This window comes from Staurois parvus, unplaced genomic scaffold (genome assembly GCF_062004578.1).
Source record: "Staurois parvus isolate SC_StPar_1 unplaced genomic scaffold, SC_StPar_1.0 ptg000147l, whole genome shotgun sequence".
Lineage (NCBI taxonomy): Eukaryota > Metazoa > Chordata > Amphibia > Anura > Ranidae > Staurois > Staurois parvus.
The window spans coordinates 25,431,974-25,448,241 of record NW_028317943.1 but is presented as its reverse complement, the minus strand read 5'-3'; the positions used below and the strand labels follow the sequence as shown (position 1 = coordinate 25,448,241).

At 41.2% G+C, this 16,268-nt stretch overlaps 1 protein-coding gene across 1 annotated transcript in view; it reads left to right on the top strand.

Moving 5' to 3' along the window:
* LEMD3 (LEM domain containing 3) overlaps positions 1-16,268 on the top strand; it is a 68,337-nt gene that overhangs the window by 28,937 nt on the left and 23,132 nt on the right. The window contains exons 3-7 of the mRNA XM_089674152.1: positions 19-82; positions 2,995-3,062; positions 3,384-3,463; positions 9,185-9,330; positions 9,870-9,971. Coding sequence (XP_089530278.1) covers positions 19-82; positions 2,995-3,062; positions 3,384-3,463; positions 9,185-9,330; positions 9,870-9,971 — 460 coding nt within the window. The remainder of the gene's footprint in view (positions 1-18; positions 83-2,994; positions 3,063-3,383; positions 3,464-9,184; positions 9,331-9,869; positions 9,972-16,268) is intronic.

The following is a 16,268-nucleotide window of genomic DNA, read 5'->3' as shown; positions in this document are numbered from 1 at the left end:
TTTTTTTTTTTTTCCAAGACACAGAAAAATCTGCTGATGAGCACTCTTCATAAACTTCATGACAAATTGGCAAAGACTGCAGGTAATGCTTGTAACTTTACCTTCTAGGTTGTGCATTTACTTTCCAGTGGGCCCCACAAAAGTAAAAGCACTTTCTGTGGCAAAAATATTTATTGATCCTTTTTTGGTGATCATGTACATGTGTAGATGTATATAGTGGAAAATGTGTGCTCTAAAAGGTGGGACATTATTTCCATGCACGTTCTTCATTGACACCTCAAACTAATCAGGAGTGTTGGCATGACATGCAGGCATCTAGTATTGGCAAAGTTCAGCAGTGATGGTCTCCGTAGTTGGGAAGGGTGCAGTAAAGTGAACCTGTTATTTTGCCCCAGATTCACTGTAAGTGGGCTATTTTTAGTGTCTGCAATTCAAAATAATCTGTATTGCAATGCTGCCTGATTTGATTTGTTAGAAAAACTCTTGTAAAATCAGAGGAAAAATGTACACCACTTTTTGATAAAACGTTTAATTGGACAGCTATAAAATCTTGCACTGTACTTTAATGTTTATTTCATGCAGTCATCAATTCTCTGTCTCTAGATGCAAGAGATTTCTGGAGGCTTATTAAGTGACAACCTGAATACCAGGGAGAGTAGATTACACACACTGCAGAATCTGAGTTGAAATGCGCACCCTTTTTCAGATTATACATTATTGTGAAACAAAAACCAGACCAGTAGGTTTACCAGTACTGGTGCTGTTGGGTTTGTTCAGTTTGATGAAGTGGGAACAAATGCAGAAGCACAATGTAGTTGTATAGTTTTTGCCTAAAAGTGCCAAGAACGCATGGCTCCATTACTGTAAGAGGGAGTAACGTTGACCCCTCTGACCTTTTGGTATATAGTGACAGCTACCATTTAAAAATTCAACTTCTTGGTATGAACAAATATTTAGTTGATTTTTGTTTGTTTGAATGAATTAAGTTAAGCAGTTGTCAAGACTTGAGATGGGACTCGCACCAGAGTCAAATTGCTGGTGCACAATATAATCAGTTCTACCTCCGAGAGATGACTTGTGTGAAATGAAAATGACTGCAACAGAATGTCTGAGGTTTTAAAAATCCTCTCTACCTATTGTGGTACTTGCTATGGAGAAATAAAGTGCATAATATGTCTAATAAAAATGGACGGCAGTCTTGATCAATGTACGAAAAACATAGGTGTGCAGTCTTCATGATTGCATGCCTTCTGTGTACAGGTTTTTCAATTTTCTGTTTAACTGGTTCCCGGCCTATGGCCGAATGGCGGCCGGCAAAAACCCTCGTCCATCCGGGTGGATGCCATATGGTGTCCTTCCAGGCATGCGCAGTTTGCATGCTAGCAGAGCCGCGTAGCTGCGCGATCTGTCACCGGCCATGTATTTCGAACACGGCCGATGACAGATCTGTGTACCAGCCCCGTTGCCAGTACCATGTGACCTGCCAGTACCATGTGACCTGCTGTGACCAATCACAGCAGATCACATGACAGTTGTATACAATGGATGGCTTCCTATCATGCCATCCTTTGTATACAAGTGTGGCTAGATGTGAATGGTCACAGCGATCACATGCACAAGCTGGGCCAATCACAGCCCAGCTGTGTCATGTGATTAACTGTGGCCAAATCACAGTTAAGAAAAAAAAAAAAAGATCCTGAATGAATAGATTTCATTCAGGTAAATGTTTGCTTATTCCAAAGTAATTCTTTGCTATAAGCAAATTGTGTAAAAAAAAAAATAAAAATAAATAAATAAATATATATATAGATCACTTCCCGAAAGTAGTAACGTTACTATGGTAACACTATTCTACTTTGGTCATAGTGAAATATGAAAAAAATCTTAAAAATTGATAATTTAAAATTTTTAATTTTTATTCCTTTTTTTTCTCTTTTTTCTACTGTCACCAGTCAGTGTCTCTGATCAAAGCCATGCCAGTTATATGATGACGCTGTACTGCACTGGTGACAGTATGTAAAAAAAAAATGTGAAAATCTTTTTTTTGTGTTTTGTTTTTTTTATTCATTTCCGAAAAATTATGACAAAAAAACTACAACTTCAGAAAACTTGCCATGCCTGAAGTACGTTGGACCATCTACTTTGCAAAAAGGGGTCATTTGGGGGATATCTGTTCTGTTCTCACATTCTTGGACCTCAAGAAATTAGATTGGCCGTCAGTACTTCAGGATTGATCAACATTCAGATATATACCATAGTTTGTGAACTCTATAACTTTCCTACAAACTAAATAATAAATATTAATTTGGGTTATTTTCACCAAAGACATGTAGCAGAATACATTTTGGCCTAAATTTTATGAAGAACAATTATTTATTTGCAAACTTATAACAGAAACAAAGAAAAACGTGTTTTTGTTTTTTTTTTCAAAATTTTTTTTTTTTTTTTTTTTTTTTTTTTAATTTTAGCAAAAAATAAAAACCACAGCGGTGATTAAATACCACCAAAAGAAAGCTCTAGTTGTGTGAAGAAAATGATCAAATTTTATTTTGGGTACAATGTTGTTTGACCGCGCAATTGTCATTCAAAGTGTGAGAGCGCTGAAACCTGAAAAATGGCCTGGGCAGGAAAGGGGGTAAAAGTGCCCGGTATGGAAGCGGTTAAGATGATGTAAGCTTATTTTGTTTAAAGTTTATAGGAATAACAGATGCTGGCTTTACCATTCAGGTTTCTTGTGACTATACTACGTGATAGATGGTAAAATCAGAAGGGTGTTTTTGTTCTGTATCCGATTAGGGAGATTTCCTATTCAGTTCTGTCCTGTAGACACTGATGGAAGTCAAAGGGAATTAATTGAAAGTGAGGTAAATCTTGTCTTGGACAGTTATCAGTATTTTTCCCTATTCTACTGCAGTTTTACTGATATCTTGGGATATTAGGATATTTATGGCTTGTAGTTGCTGGTATTCATGTTTTTCTGTTTCATTCTTGCAGGAGATTATATTTGTGGTGATGCAGAATATGGTCGTATTTCCGTCCAGGAGGCAGCTGAATATTTACAGGTTGGTACTGGCCTAGTTCTCAGTTGCTGCTGACTCTTGTCAAAAAGATCAATAATACTTTTTTCATTCTGTTTTCCCTGCAAAATTTAGACCTAAAGGTACTCAGTTGAAAATAAAATGTAGGTCTTTTTAAAGCATACAGGGAGTAGAGCCTGCTAAGGTTTTCAGGTATTGCTGTAGTGTTTTAAAGTGTCAGCAATCTGATGACCTGAGAGGCCCTTTATTGTACACCTATTTTTTGTGTTTTCCAAAAAAGTATGTGCTTACTGTGGTTCCATTTCGAATTAATTTCTAATGCAACTTAAAATCTAAATTCAACAGGGTTTAGGTCAAGAATATATTGGTGAATTTAACAACTCCTTAAAATGGATTTTACAGTCTGGGAAAGATGTTGGAATAAAGTAAGTATATGATTTATTATAAACATACTTGCAACATGTGTGCAAGCTCTCTATATCATTGTGAGACAAATTTAGAGACTGTCAGGTTTCCTGCAGGAGGATCTGAACATGGGCAAACAAACAATTTTGGACCAGCCCAATCTGACCCTTCCTACTCCGAGCATGCCATAGGTTTTTTCCTAGTGTCCTGGGAGGATGGAAACCTTTCTTAACCACTTGACCTCCAGAACACTTTTGTTTTTTTGTTTAAAAAAAAAAAAAAAAAAAAAAATCTTCTAAAATTTTGCTAACGTGTGTGTGTGTGTGTATATATATGTGTAATATAAATAAATATATATTGTGTGTGTGTATATGACATTGTACTACTTGGGAAAGGGTTCATAAATGTAGACCAAAATGTGTGTGTGTGTGTGTGTGTGTCATTGTACTACTTGGGAGGGGTGATCATGGGTTTTTTTTTTTTTAGATTGCTGTATAAGCAATAGTTTGTTCATGAATGGGTTACCATTCATGAACAACTTGCTTATGGTTGTGATCTGTGATTGGCTGTAACTAATCACATGGTACAGGTAGCCAGGTACCATATGATTGCTGTGGACCAATTATAGATCACAGCCGTAAGCAAGCTATTAATGAAAAGGAATTCCATTCATGACAGTTTGTTTACATTGTTGTGAGCGCTATGACCAGCCTTGGCAATCACTTGATGCCACCCTTAACACGCAATAGGCAGGATGCCGTACATGTATGTGATCCAGCCTTGCCCATGCCACCCCGCCACAGTAAATGTACTGTGTCCGGGCGGCAAACAGTTATATACCACAGGACACAGAAGACTTCATATATTTGACTACATTGGTTATGCTGCCACCTTAAAATGAAAGTACAGTGGACAAAAAAGACTGGTATCCCTGCAATGGCAATAACCCCTTCCAGCTCAGCCTGTTTTTAGATAGAATTTTTAGGTGAAGCCTGTCTATGAAGATTTCCTGCAGTTCCCTTAATTCCTGGCAATTACGAACATCCTGATGGTCTAAGGGGTGGGCTTCATCTAGCTCGGTCTCCAAAGCCAATTGAAGACTGTATCTACATGCAAGAGCGGAGAAGACCTGTAGTGTCTGCCGATCAGTGCTGTATCCTGTGCGCAACTATCTCCAGGGTAGAGAGTATCTGGTGTCAGGATTTCACTCCCCTGCTGAACGCCCCCCCCTGCAGTTATGGACATCGTGGAGTTCCTCTGTATGTTAGTGGAGCAGTGTTTTCCTTTATTGTGGTGGATTGCAGGCAGATTTCTTTGTGGAGTAAGTTGCAGTGGTGGAGCACAAAAGGGGTGGTCCAGTCCAGTACAGCACATGCATTGACCTCACTCCTCTACCACTTTAACCACTAGCCTGCAGGGCACTTATACCCCCTTCCTGGCCAGGCCAATTTCCAGCTTTCAGCGCTGTTGCACTTTGACAATTGAGCGGTCATGCAACACTGTACCCATATGAAATTTTTATCATTTTTTTGTGACAGAGCTTTATTTTGGTGGTATTTAATCACCTCTGGGTTTATTTTTTCTTAAACCAAAAACCACTGAAAATTTTGGGGGAAAAAAGTTTTTTTTTTTTTTCTTAGTTTTTTGTTATAAAATTTTGTAAATAAGTGATTTTTCTCCACTGATGTGCGCTAATGAGGCTGCAGTGATGGGCACTGATAGGCTGCACTGATGGACATTGATAGGTGGCACTGATGAGGAGGCACTGGTAGGTGGCACTGATGGGCATTGACAGGCATCACTGATGGGCACTGAAAGGCGGCACTCATATGAGTGATCCGTGTACATGTCCCCTCTGAGGAATGCCGATTTACCGGCTCTCCTCTCAAGCTGTCAGAGTGACAGCTCATGAGGAGAGAAATGTAGATAACCGGCATTTCCCTATTTACATGCGATCAGCTGTGATTGGACACCGCTGATCACATGACCGAGCCGACATGTGTCTGAGGGACACAGCGCATCGCTGCGCGCTCCCAGAGCCACGCATGCGTGGTTAGAATGGGTGGACGTCATATGACGTTCTCCCAGAACGAGAGAACCGCCTTTCGCCCGTCGTACTATGACGGACTGGAGGTGGTTAAACCAGATCCTGAACATGAGATTGTATATGCCTTGCTGCTTTCTAAGCCTTGGTGGCGTGGGGAGGTCTTGTGACATTGCACTAATGGACCTCTGTCTGCTAAGCGCCCTTCTGCTACAAGCATTGCTCAGTAGCTGCCGGCTGGGTGGCCACATCCCTTTGGGATTTGTGGACCTGTTTAACCCTCAGCAAGCCATGACCCATGCAGGCAGAAAGGTGGAGGGGGGAGAACAATGTGGTCAGCTACCAAATCCCTCCATCCAGTAGAGCGGAACCCTTAAATTTTTCCCTGTTATATCTCCCTAAAGGGGCAGATTAGCTCTCCTTTTCTGTAATAAATAGTTATTTAACAATATAAGCCCAAATGGATGTCATCTTTCATTGTTTAGCTATACTGACCAATCATTGACCTTGTTACTTTGCTGTTTGACAAAGGTGTTCATTGTAACAAGTGGTACAACAATGTATTGGTTGCTCATTTTTGGACATCGATTTGTATCTTCTATAATGAAACAAAATAAAACGCATTGAAAATAAAATTCCAAAATTTAGGATGGATTCCCTCCAGTCGGCGACATCTTTGCTTTATCCAGGGCAATCCTGGTGTCTGTGGATATAGAGGATGCCTACTCTCACATTCCCCCTCCCCCCAACCTCACCAATCGTTTCTGAAATTCACAGTAGAGGATCTGTTTGTGATTGTACCCTTCCACCTTCATTCCCCCCCCCCCCCCCCCCTCTGTGTTTGGCTCCAGTTGAGGAGCCTGGATATCACCATTGAGGGGGTTCCTGGATGACTTACTTGAAGGAGCAATCGGCTCAGGAACTGACATCCAGCAGATGGTACAATTTCTGGAGAAGTTTGGCTGGTTACTGAACCTTCAGAAGTCCACATCATGACTACCTGGGCTTAGTCCTTGTTGCGGCTCAGACAAAGGACAACCGATGCCAGCCTGTCAAGCTGGAGATGTGTTCTAGAGAACTTCTGTTCAGCTAGTGCGGTTGTCAGAAGAGCAAATGTTGCCAATTTATATCTTTGAACTTAGGAACAATTCGTTTGGCTATCCTACACTGGTCTGATGGCATTCAGGGACTTCTTTTTCAGAGTGCAACTGAACAGTGCCACAGATGTGGCATACATCAACTATTAAGGAGGGACAAGAGGTTTTGATGCTTGGGAGGAAGCAGACCTGCTGATAGACCTTATTACGGCTCTCTGCAGTTCACAATCCCAACATGGAAAGAACATTGTCAAGGGGAATTCCTCACCTGTCAGCAGCTGAATCCGTTTGAATGGGCTCTTCACCTGAAGGTGTTCAGAGATTTGTGTGTGCAGTGGGACGCCACATGTAGATCCTTGGTATCCAAATTCAGCAGAAAACTGTGTTGTGTCCAGAACCAGTGATCCCCATGCATTTTTTGTGGAGCATGCCCTGGTGACTCCTGTAGATCAGTTTTTGCTGTTCTCTGCTTTTCTTCCAGATCATCTTCTATTCCATTATAGCGTAGTAGGTTACAAACAAGCATTTATTGAATAAACGCAGAATCTGCTCACAATTTGTCATACAGCATAAAAAGCAACTGCTGTTACTCCTGAGCAAGCACCCTGCATCTTTCTAATATACAGACAGCCTTCCAGCTACTCTGTGCTAAACCCTGGCTGCTGCCTTCAGATCACTATGGAGAGTACTGCCCCTTGATGTGATCCATTGCCTAACTTGTTGGCCTATTTGCTGTTGCCCACCCAGTCATGTTCAGTACCTTGAGATGTCCCAAGTAGTCATGTATATGAAGTCCTTTGTTTTGTACAACTCAGAAATTAGGATTAGATCCCTATCTTTGAGTACATCACAGGGCACTGAGATCCACCACTCTTTTTTTTCATAGCTTGCTACAAATCTGTGTCCTTGGTAGCTCCTGAGTCTTCAGCTGCCAAAATTGCCTGATGCCAAGCCTAAGTCCCTAATTGACAAACCTGCACTGGAGGTATTGCAGTGTTCTGCCATTACTCCAAAACTTCAAAAGAATGTTTCAGCCATCAAAGCATTGTGCACCACCTTAAAATTTGGGAGGTCAATCTGCAGTTTCAACCAGTGCTGTCCCCTTTCTTTGCACGTTAGCACTTCTAAGAACATTTAAGAACTTTCTGGTACTCCTGCTGTCCTGGGCTCTTTATGGAGTCTGGAAGAACCCTGGAAGTCTGTCAGCCTTGTACCCATTTTCAGGAGTATTTTGGTAAGATTAGAGAGACATATTTGCTGCACTCTTCTCAGACTTTATTGTACTCCCTTCCCCCCCCCCCCATCATAGTGGGGACCGACAGGGCAAGATTGATGCATTTCCTGCACTGACAGAGCTTGTTGAAGTTAAGAATAAACTCTGTCAATGTGTGAAATACGGCAATCTTGCCTTGTCCTGTTGGACCGCACTGTGATGCTTTTAATGAGAAGTGTACATTTATGCACTTTTTTTTTTTTTGTTTAATACACACCATAGTTTGTGGACTCTAATTTTTCTACAAACTAATATACACTGATTTGGGTTATTTTCACCAAAGAAATGTAACCGTATATATTTTGGTCTAAATTTATAAAAAGATTTGCAAAAGTTTATAACAGAAATTAAGAAACAATCAATCTGCCCCCCCACCCCCGGTCAAACACCACCACCAAAGTACCATCAAAAGAGCTCTAAAAATTCACGTGTTTACCAGCCCTCTTCTTTCCCTGAATGAATACAGTGATCGCTTCTGTGTTGCCTCATCATTGAAGCATAGTAAACGGTTGTGTACATGCATTTTTATGTGTGTTTCATTGAAGTATATGGAATGAAAAATGCAGGCATAAAAGGCCCTGACCCTTTCCAAAAAAACACCAGTTGAAAATGCACATATGTAAACTTATCTCATAGGAAATCATGTTAAATGGACAGTACTGTGTTTCTGCAAATTTTGAAAACACACTTGCTAAAGGCATAGTTGTGAACCTTGCCTAATACAGCAGTTAGTGTTACTAAACTCACAACAGTAAAATCAGTCTGTGCAGTAAAGCATACTGGTTATACTCACTGTGGTACCTATGGAGTTAATCCTCTGCATAGTGTAAAATGGATGTTTGATCCTGTCTTCTGATTCTCCCCTTCTACTGTCCCCAATCCATTTGCTGATAGAACAGAGCCTTCGGGGGCAAGCTACACATGTTCAGTTTGGTGTGTATTGCTAGGTTTTTTTTTTTGTTTTTTTTTTTCCTTGGGAAAGTGCATGTGATCAGCACAGTCCAGAGGGTCAAGGGTTATGCAGCTCCTCCTACAAGCTTTAACCAGTGCTCTTCTGGACACTGATAGAAGTCACAAGACTGCTCTAACTGCTGATGAGAAAAGGTATTTAGCTGTTTATATTTACTAAACAATTGCATTTCCATGTTCTGTGTACTGTGGGAGATCAAATATAGTGAATGCAGGGGCCTGGGTTTAGTAACTGAGAGAAGGAATCTAATTTGTAAAAGTGCTATGGACTGTACTAATGATCCAACTTTTTAATTTCAAACTGTGCTTTATGAATGTTTTCAAGATGCATTTTACGAATATTTTTGTTTTTAAATAGGTGTTCTGGGGATTTGGTAGATGATGATCACTTAAATATCACCAGTGTAAAGTACTTGGAATCTACACGGCCACAGATGTCCTTTCTATGTCGCATTCGACGTGCAGTTATTACTGTAGCTTATAGGCTGTCACTTTTACCTCTAGGTAATTTTCTTCCATTCACTTGTGTGAATTAATGTGTACTAGTTAGGCACCTTTATAAGGTCATGCATGAACGTCCTTGCAATGTTGAACAGTATTTTTTTTTTTTTTTTTCTTTCAGCTCTGATTACTAAAATTGTGTTTTTTGTTTTTTCATTGATAATATCAGCATATGTTATGGCCATGAGTGCCTTTTTGTTTTTTGGGCTATATGCTTAGACAACCTAGTTCTCTAAGTAGATGGGTCTCCTGTCCTCCTTTTTTTTTTTTTTATTTTTTTTTTATGGTTTCAGTGGAAGCTGGAGAAATGAAGAAACATTACTGCATGGTTTCTTGACTCTTCTTAACCCTCCATGGCACTAAACATCTGTAGGAAGAGATTTTATTTTGAAAAGAGCAGTTAGCTACTGTGCATTGCATTCATAACCTATCATGCCTTTTGATATTTGCAAAAATTAACTAGTTGCATAATTACTAATATTGTAGTCTACTGTGAATCTATGAAGAATATATACATTTTTACGTTTGTTTGTTTTATGCAGGCATTGCTGCTGTCTGGGCTGTTTTTCGATATATGAAATATCGTTGGGCAAAAGAGGAGGAAGAAACTAAACAAATGTATGACCTGGTCATAAAAATTATAGGTGAGCCATAACCACTTCAACACCAGGCCCGTTTACCCCCTTCCTGCCCTGGCCACTGTTCAGGTTCTCTCACAGTTGAATAACAATTGCGTGGTCCTGCAACACTGTACCCAAACTAAATTTTATCTTTTTTTCACACTAGAGCTTTCTTTTGGTGATATGTAATCTCGACTGGGTTTTTTATTTTTGTTAAATGAAAAGACCGAAAATTTTGAGAGAAACAAAAATGTATTTTTGGTTATAAAATTTTGCAAATTCATACATTTAGGCCAAAATGTATATGGCTACATGAAAATAACCCAAAATAGTGTATATTTAGTCCATAGAAAAGTTAGTCCACAGACTATGGTATGTATCTGAAAATCCATCAGCCCTGCTATACTTAAGGATGATCTAATTTCCTAGGGCCCAAAAATGTCAGGACAGTACAGATATCCTTCAGATTACCCTTTTTTGAACAGTAGACAGTCTGCGGTATTTAGTAAGAAGCATTGTGAGTTTTTTGTAAAATGTTTGGAAAATAAAGAAATTAGATTGTTTTCACTTTTTTAAATAAAATAAAAAATACATTTTTACATGTAGTTACCAGTGCAGTACAGTGTCGTCATAACTGGTGTGACGGTGATCAGGGACACTGGCACAGTTCACTGGGTTCCCCACTGACAGCTGAATGTAAGGAAAAAAATTGCTGGCAACTAAAAACTGTGGGGGTCCCTCCCCCCCATCCATACCAAGCCCTTCAGGTCTGGTTTAGCTTTTGAGGGGAATGCCCATGCAAACATATAAAAAAGTGGGGTCCCCTCCCCGAATTCCATACTAGACCCTTATCCAAGGATGCAGGTCAGGAAAGGGGGGGGAACGAGCGGATCTACTAAAGGGGACATTCTTTTATTTTCCTTCTTTTAATAAAGGACTTATCAAAGCCTGTCTCCTATCTTTGTTCACACTACAGGTTTTTTTTTGTAAATGGGTAGCGGTACCATATACCCCATACGCATTCACAAAGGGGTAGGGGTGGCACCTGGGGGGCCCCCTTGTTAAAGGAGACTTCTGATAAGCCCGCAGACCCCCACAACCACCGGCCAGGGTTATTGGGAAGAGGGCCTTGTCCCCATCAACATGGGGACAAGGTGTTTTGGGGATGAAGAAATCTCTGCGGAAAAAAAAAAAACTTAAAAATATATGCCAAAGAACCCTTTGACCACACCAGGCTCCCATGCTTGGGCACGTGTTTTTTTTTTTTGTTTTTTGTTTTTTTTTAACTGCGGATGAGAAATCTCATCCAGGAGAGCTGCACGCACTGATGTATATTGTGAGAGCACACTCTGTTGCTGTCAGAATAAACTGGTGCTGCAGCTAAATGGCATTCCTGCAAAGAAAACCGCAATGGTTAACAAAACTATTTTGCTTGTTTTTTTTTTTGTTTTGTTTTTTGGTTTTTTTTTGGTTTTTTTTTCTGGCTTTGCAGGAAACTAAGTATAGCTTTATCTGGTCATTTAAGTCCACCCCTCCCATCTTAAGGTTATAGTTGTGCACACAGAGGGGCTTCTCAACAATACCAGCTGCTGTGGAGATTTTAGAAGTGTGTGTGTTTTAAGACAGGACAAACACATGCAGTTTGTTTCTCCATTTTACTGCAAGCAATTCATAATTTTTCAGGCAGGCTTTCTCCCCCTTTTTTAAGTTGGGTAATTACAAGCCGTTGGGGGAAGTCCCGGTGATTAGGTCGCATGGTGTCACATGCGCCAATTCCAAGACTGTACAAATGTCGGCCAGAAAAATGAATGAGGGACTCATCAATGCAGATGTTTTGTTGGGACATATATATCTGGTTAAGATTTACAAGGACTGCATTTTCTGGAGTCGGCCATATTCAGGGTCGACCTGAGGACGACGTTATCACTGAAATGCATAAATCACATTATATTCTCATTTATGCCTGGTCATGGCAGCAGAGAACACAGGCATATGATGAATTGAGTCTGTAGCCCAATAGGCCCCGAAAAAAACTTTAAATTCGGAAACGTAATCTGTTTCCTTGCAAATGGTCTGACAAGGTTTGAATGTGGGTTTGCGGCGATAAATTGCTTTTGTCCACAATCAAATTTTACAAATAGTCTGTGAAAAACCACTCCAAAAAATTAAGGAGTAGTTAAATTTGCAGTTTCCACCTGAATTCCAGGTTGGGCAGTATGGGTGCTGCAGAATTTGTGGGCTGCCAAAAAGGATTTGCAAGCACATCAGGAAGGACACTATGGCTCTGTTTGAATTCTCGGTGGCTGCGGGACACTACTTGTGCTAGCCACCGCTCTAACTTTTACTGCACTTATGGCACTCGCCACGTCATCAAGTGATACTGCAGTCCTGGTATGTAAAAGACCAGGATGTACTAGGCTGCTGGTGCTTTTCAGTTCACAAACAGGTAGAGCAGCACTAGTACTGGCACTCCTGCTGCATATGAGAATCATCATGCAATTGTAACACCTCAGCAGCCAGGGAATGGGGTTGGGTATACCTGACCTTAGCAGGGGCTGTCAGGGTGCCACTGCTTTCTACAGGTTCATATTCTGAGCCGAATTCTGTCAGTGAGGCTTCCCCTTCTCTCTCATCTGACATACTCCGAATCCTGTACGCTTCTTCACTAGTGTACCTTATGTTGGACATTTGGCCCCTAAATTGTATGGATACCTAGTGCGACTCACGGGAAAAAGAGCATCTGGACTGCTTGAACTGCTACAAAAAAATTTACTTGCTAGTGCTAGCACAGAACAGGCCTGATCTTGCTAACCCTGCAGTTTTATGTGTAATGTATCCGTGACAGTGATCTACTGACGCTGCACTTGCTGTGGGAGGAGGTTAAGCGTAGGGGCTAAACTCAGGTGCTGGCAGGTGTCAGGACTGATCCTGCTAACGCTCTGTTTTTGGGGACACTATACTATTGTGAACGCTGGTATAGTTCTGATCAAAGATATTGATCCGTTCAGACACTATACTAGCAATGGAGGTTTGTGTATGTGAGCGTGTTCCTGGCAATCAAAAGGTTAAATGTAACGTATGATGTGCCGGGCAATCTGATGCTGACTGTAACGCTATCTGAAGTCACCCATGATCAGTAAAAAAAAAAAAAAATCTGTACTCTGACACGGCACGGAAAGGGTTAACTGGAGGGCAATCGGGGTTAAATGTGACCTAACTAGGTTTGTTTTTTTTGTGTGTAAAGTATGCTGCTTTTACTCACGTGGATATGCTTTCTTCTCCCTGGAATGGAATATGCTCCAGGGAGAGAAGATTGGCCATACCGAATCAGGGGTCTTCATGTGTTTGCATCATTTCCTGTGCCTGTGTAATGTAATCAGCAGGTCCAGGCCAAACATAATTGGCCTGAATCTGATGAGTGATTGGTGCTGTACTGAATTGCATCACCTGCGGGCGTTAACTCCTGCCGTGATCGCTTGTTACGTTGTACTACTCTGGGGAAGTGATGTGTGTGTATATGTACGTATGTGTAATAAATATATATTGCTTATAGTAGTGAATTTCACTGCTACAGGCAAGCATTTAACTTAAATCAATTCATTCAGTGTTTTTTGTTGTGATTGGCCACAGCCAATCGCATGACACAGATGGGCTGTGATTGGCCCAATCTCTACCATGTGATCACAGCGAGCAACACAATTGTATACAATGGATGGCATGAAAGGAAGCCATTCATTGTTTACAATCATTTTGTGACCCGCTTTGATTGGTCACATGGTACTGCCAACGGGCCAGTACACAGATCGGTAATTGGCTGTGACAGATCTGGCTGCAGCTCGGCTCCAATCCGGCAGGACGTCATATGACATCCATCTGGATCGACGAAAGTCCCGCTCAGCCGTCCTTTTGTTATTGGTCAGGCGAGAACTAGTTTAAATATGATTTATTGGCTTTTGGATAGGAAGAGAAATTTGTCAGATATATTCCAAAGGCAACCTCCAGTTCTGAGCAGTGTGTATATATAAGCTGGCCACTTCTAATCATTCAACACCTTTTTAGTATCTGTAATTTTTAAAGCTATAGCTTTTTATTGATTCGCAGTTTATCCACTTGCCCTCCTGAGTATTTACCCCCCTTAATGACCAGGCCTCTTTTTGCTACTCGGCGCTGCACTAATTCAACTAATAATTGCGCGGTCATGCAATGCTGCACCCAAACAAAATTTACGTCCTTTTTTTTCACACAAATAGAGCTTTCTTTCGGTGGTATTTGATCACCTGTGCGCCTTTTATTTTTCACGCTATAAACAAAAAAAGACCAAAAATTTTGAAGAAAAACTATATTTTTTTTTTTACTTTCAGCTATAAAAAATATATAGTAAACTCAAAGTTAGTTAAAAAATTTAGGCCAAAATGTATTCTGCTAAATGTTTTTGGTAAAAAAAAAATCCCAATAAGTGTATATTGATTGCTTTGTGTGAAAGTTATAACGTCTACTAACTATGGTATAGATACTGCAATTTACGCAATTTTTTTGCTATACAGCGCTGCGCTAGTTTAACGGACAATTGCGCGGTCATGCAATACGGTTCATAAATGAAATTTACATCCTTTTTTTTTTTTTCCCACAAATTGAGCTTTCTTTCAGTGGTATTTGATCTCCTGTGCTTTATTTTTTGCGCTATAAAAAAAGGTTGACAATTTTGAGGAAAAAAAACAATATTTTGGACTTTTTGCTATAAAACATGTCCAGTAAAAATGCCAAAATGCATTCTGCGATATGTCTTTGCTAAAAAAAAAAAACCCATTACGTGTACATTACTTGAAAGTTATAGCGTTTACAAATGGCGGGAAAGATACTGGGATGTTTAATTTTTTTTTTATACTAATAATGGCGGCGATCAGTGACTTATGGCAGGACTGCAGCGGACATTCTGACACTGGGTGGGAACTGACTTGGGGTCACTGACATCCCCAGTTACACAAATACAGTGATCAGTGCAAAAAAAAAAAAAACACTGACACTGTACTAATGGCACTGGGGAGGAAGGGGGTTAATGTTATTCAGTGAAAGGGTTAACTGTGTGAGGGGAGTGTTTTACTAGGGGGCGGGGGTGTGTACTGCACAGGGACAAGCTGATCGGGAGAGAGAAACTCTTCTCTCCTGCTCAGCATGTCAGGAGCTGTCAGGGAACTGACAGAGCAAAGCTACTGCAGCTGTGCTCTGTCAGTGATTGCCGCTAATCGCTGGGACACAGCCACTAACGACCGGCTGTGACCCGGCGACTGACATCCGCGGCCGTGATCGGCGGGACAGGTAGGGCGGTGGTGTGCCTCGCGCGCCCCCTACCTGTTTTGAAAACACACGTTTTTAAAACGTGGTTTTGCCCAGCCGTGCCGCCCTGCCAACGTATTTCTACAGTGGCTGGGCGGCATGTGGTTATAAAATATGAAGTTAACAGCTAGGAAGAACTTTTCTTATAGCTCTTATTTGCTTATTTACTCTTTGAACCTAGTTTTAGAAAGCCCTAGAGTGAGGCTAAATGGTGTTCAAGCGGTGATCCCTACACCTTCTGAATGCCTGCATGTGGTGGTTCTTTGTTTTGTTTTTTTTTCTCCCTTTTTTATGGCAATGCGGTAGTTGCAGCACTACCTCATTGACTTGAGTGGCCGAACTTAATAGGACATTTAAATTTTTTTCTGTGGCATGTGAACAGCCTTCTCTGACTGTATTTTAGACTTTAGGTTGGCCATGAAAAAGGGCCTAAAACTTGTGTGGAACTGCGGACGCAGTACAGGGGATGACCAGAGACTGCAGACGCAGGACAGGGGAGGGAGGGGGAGCGGGTACCTGAATTTGACAGGCACCCACTTCCACTGAGTTGTCCTCCCTTTAGTGTGGGCACCTGGCTGTGATAGCCGGGTGCCCACTGTGCATGCGCGAGAAGCGCTGCGCTTTGTGAATGGCCCGGCGTCTCCTGGGACCTGTCGTGTTCCAGAAGACGCCGGACCATTCACAAAGCACAGAGCCCACACTAAAGATGCTGGCGTGGGAAGACTGTACAGCACTGGACCGAGGAATAGGTAAGGTCCTGCTGTAGAGAAGAGCTGAGCGGCCGGCCCATTATTCTGACACGGTGGCGGCAGCGGAAATACTGGACTGGTCACTCCATATTCGCTCCATAAGACGCACTGACATTTTCCCCCCTTTTTTGGGGGGGGCAAAAAGTGCGTCTTATGGAGCGAAAAATACGGTATTCTGTTTTACTGTTGCAGTCTTTTAATATTGATATTGCTTTCATGTTTTTTACAGGTTTTGGTG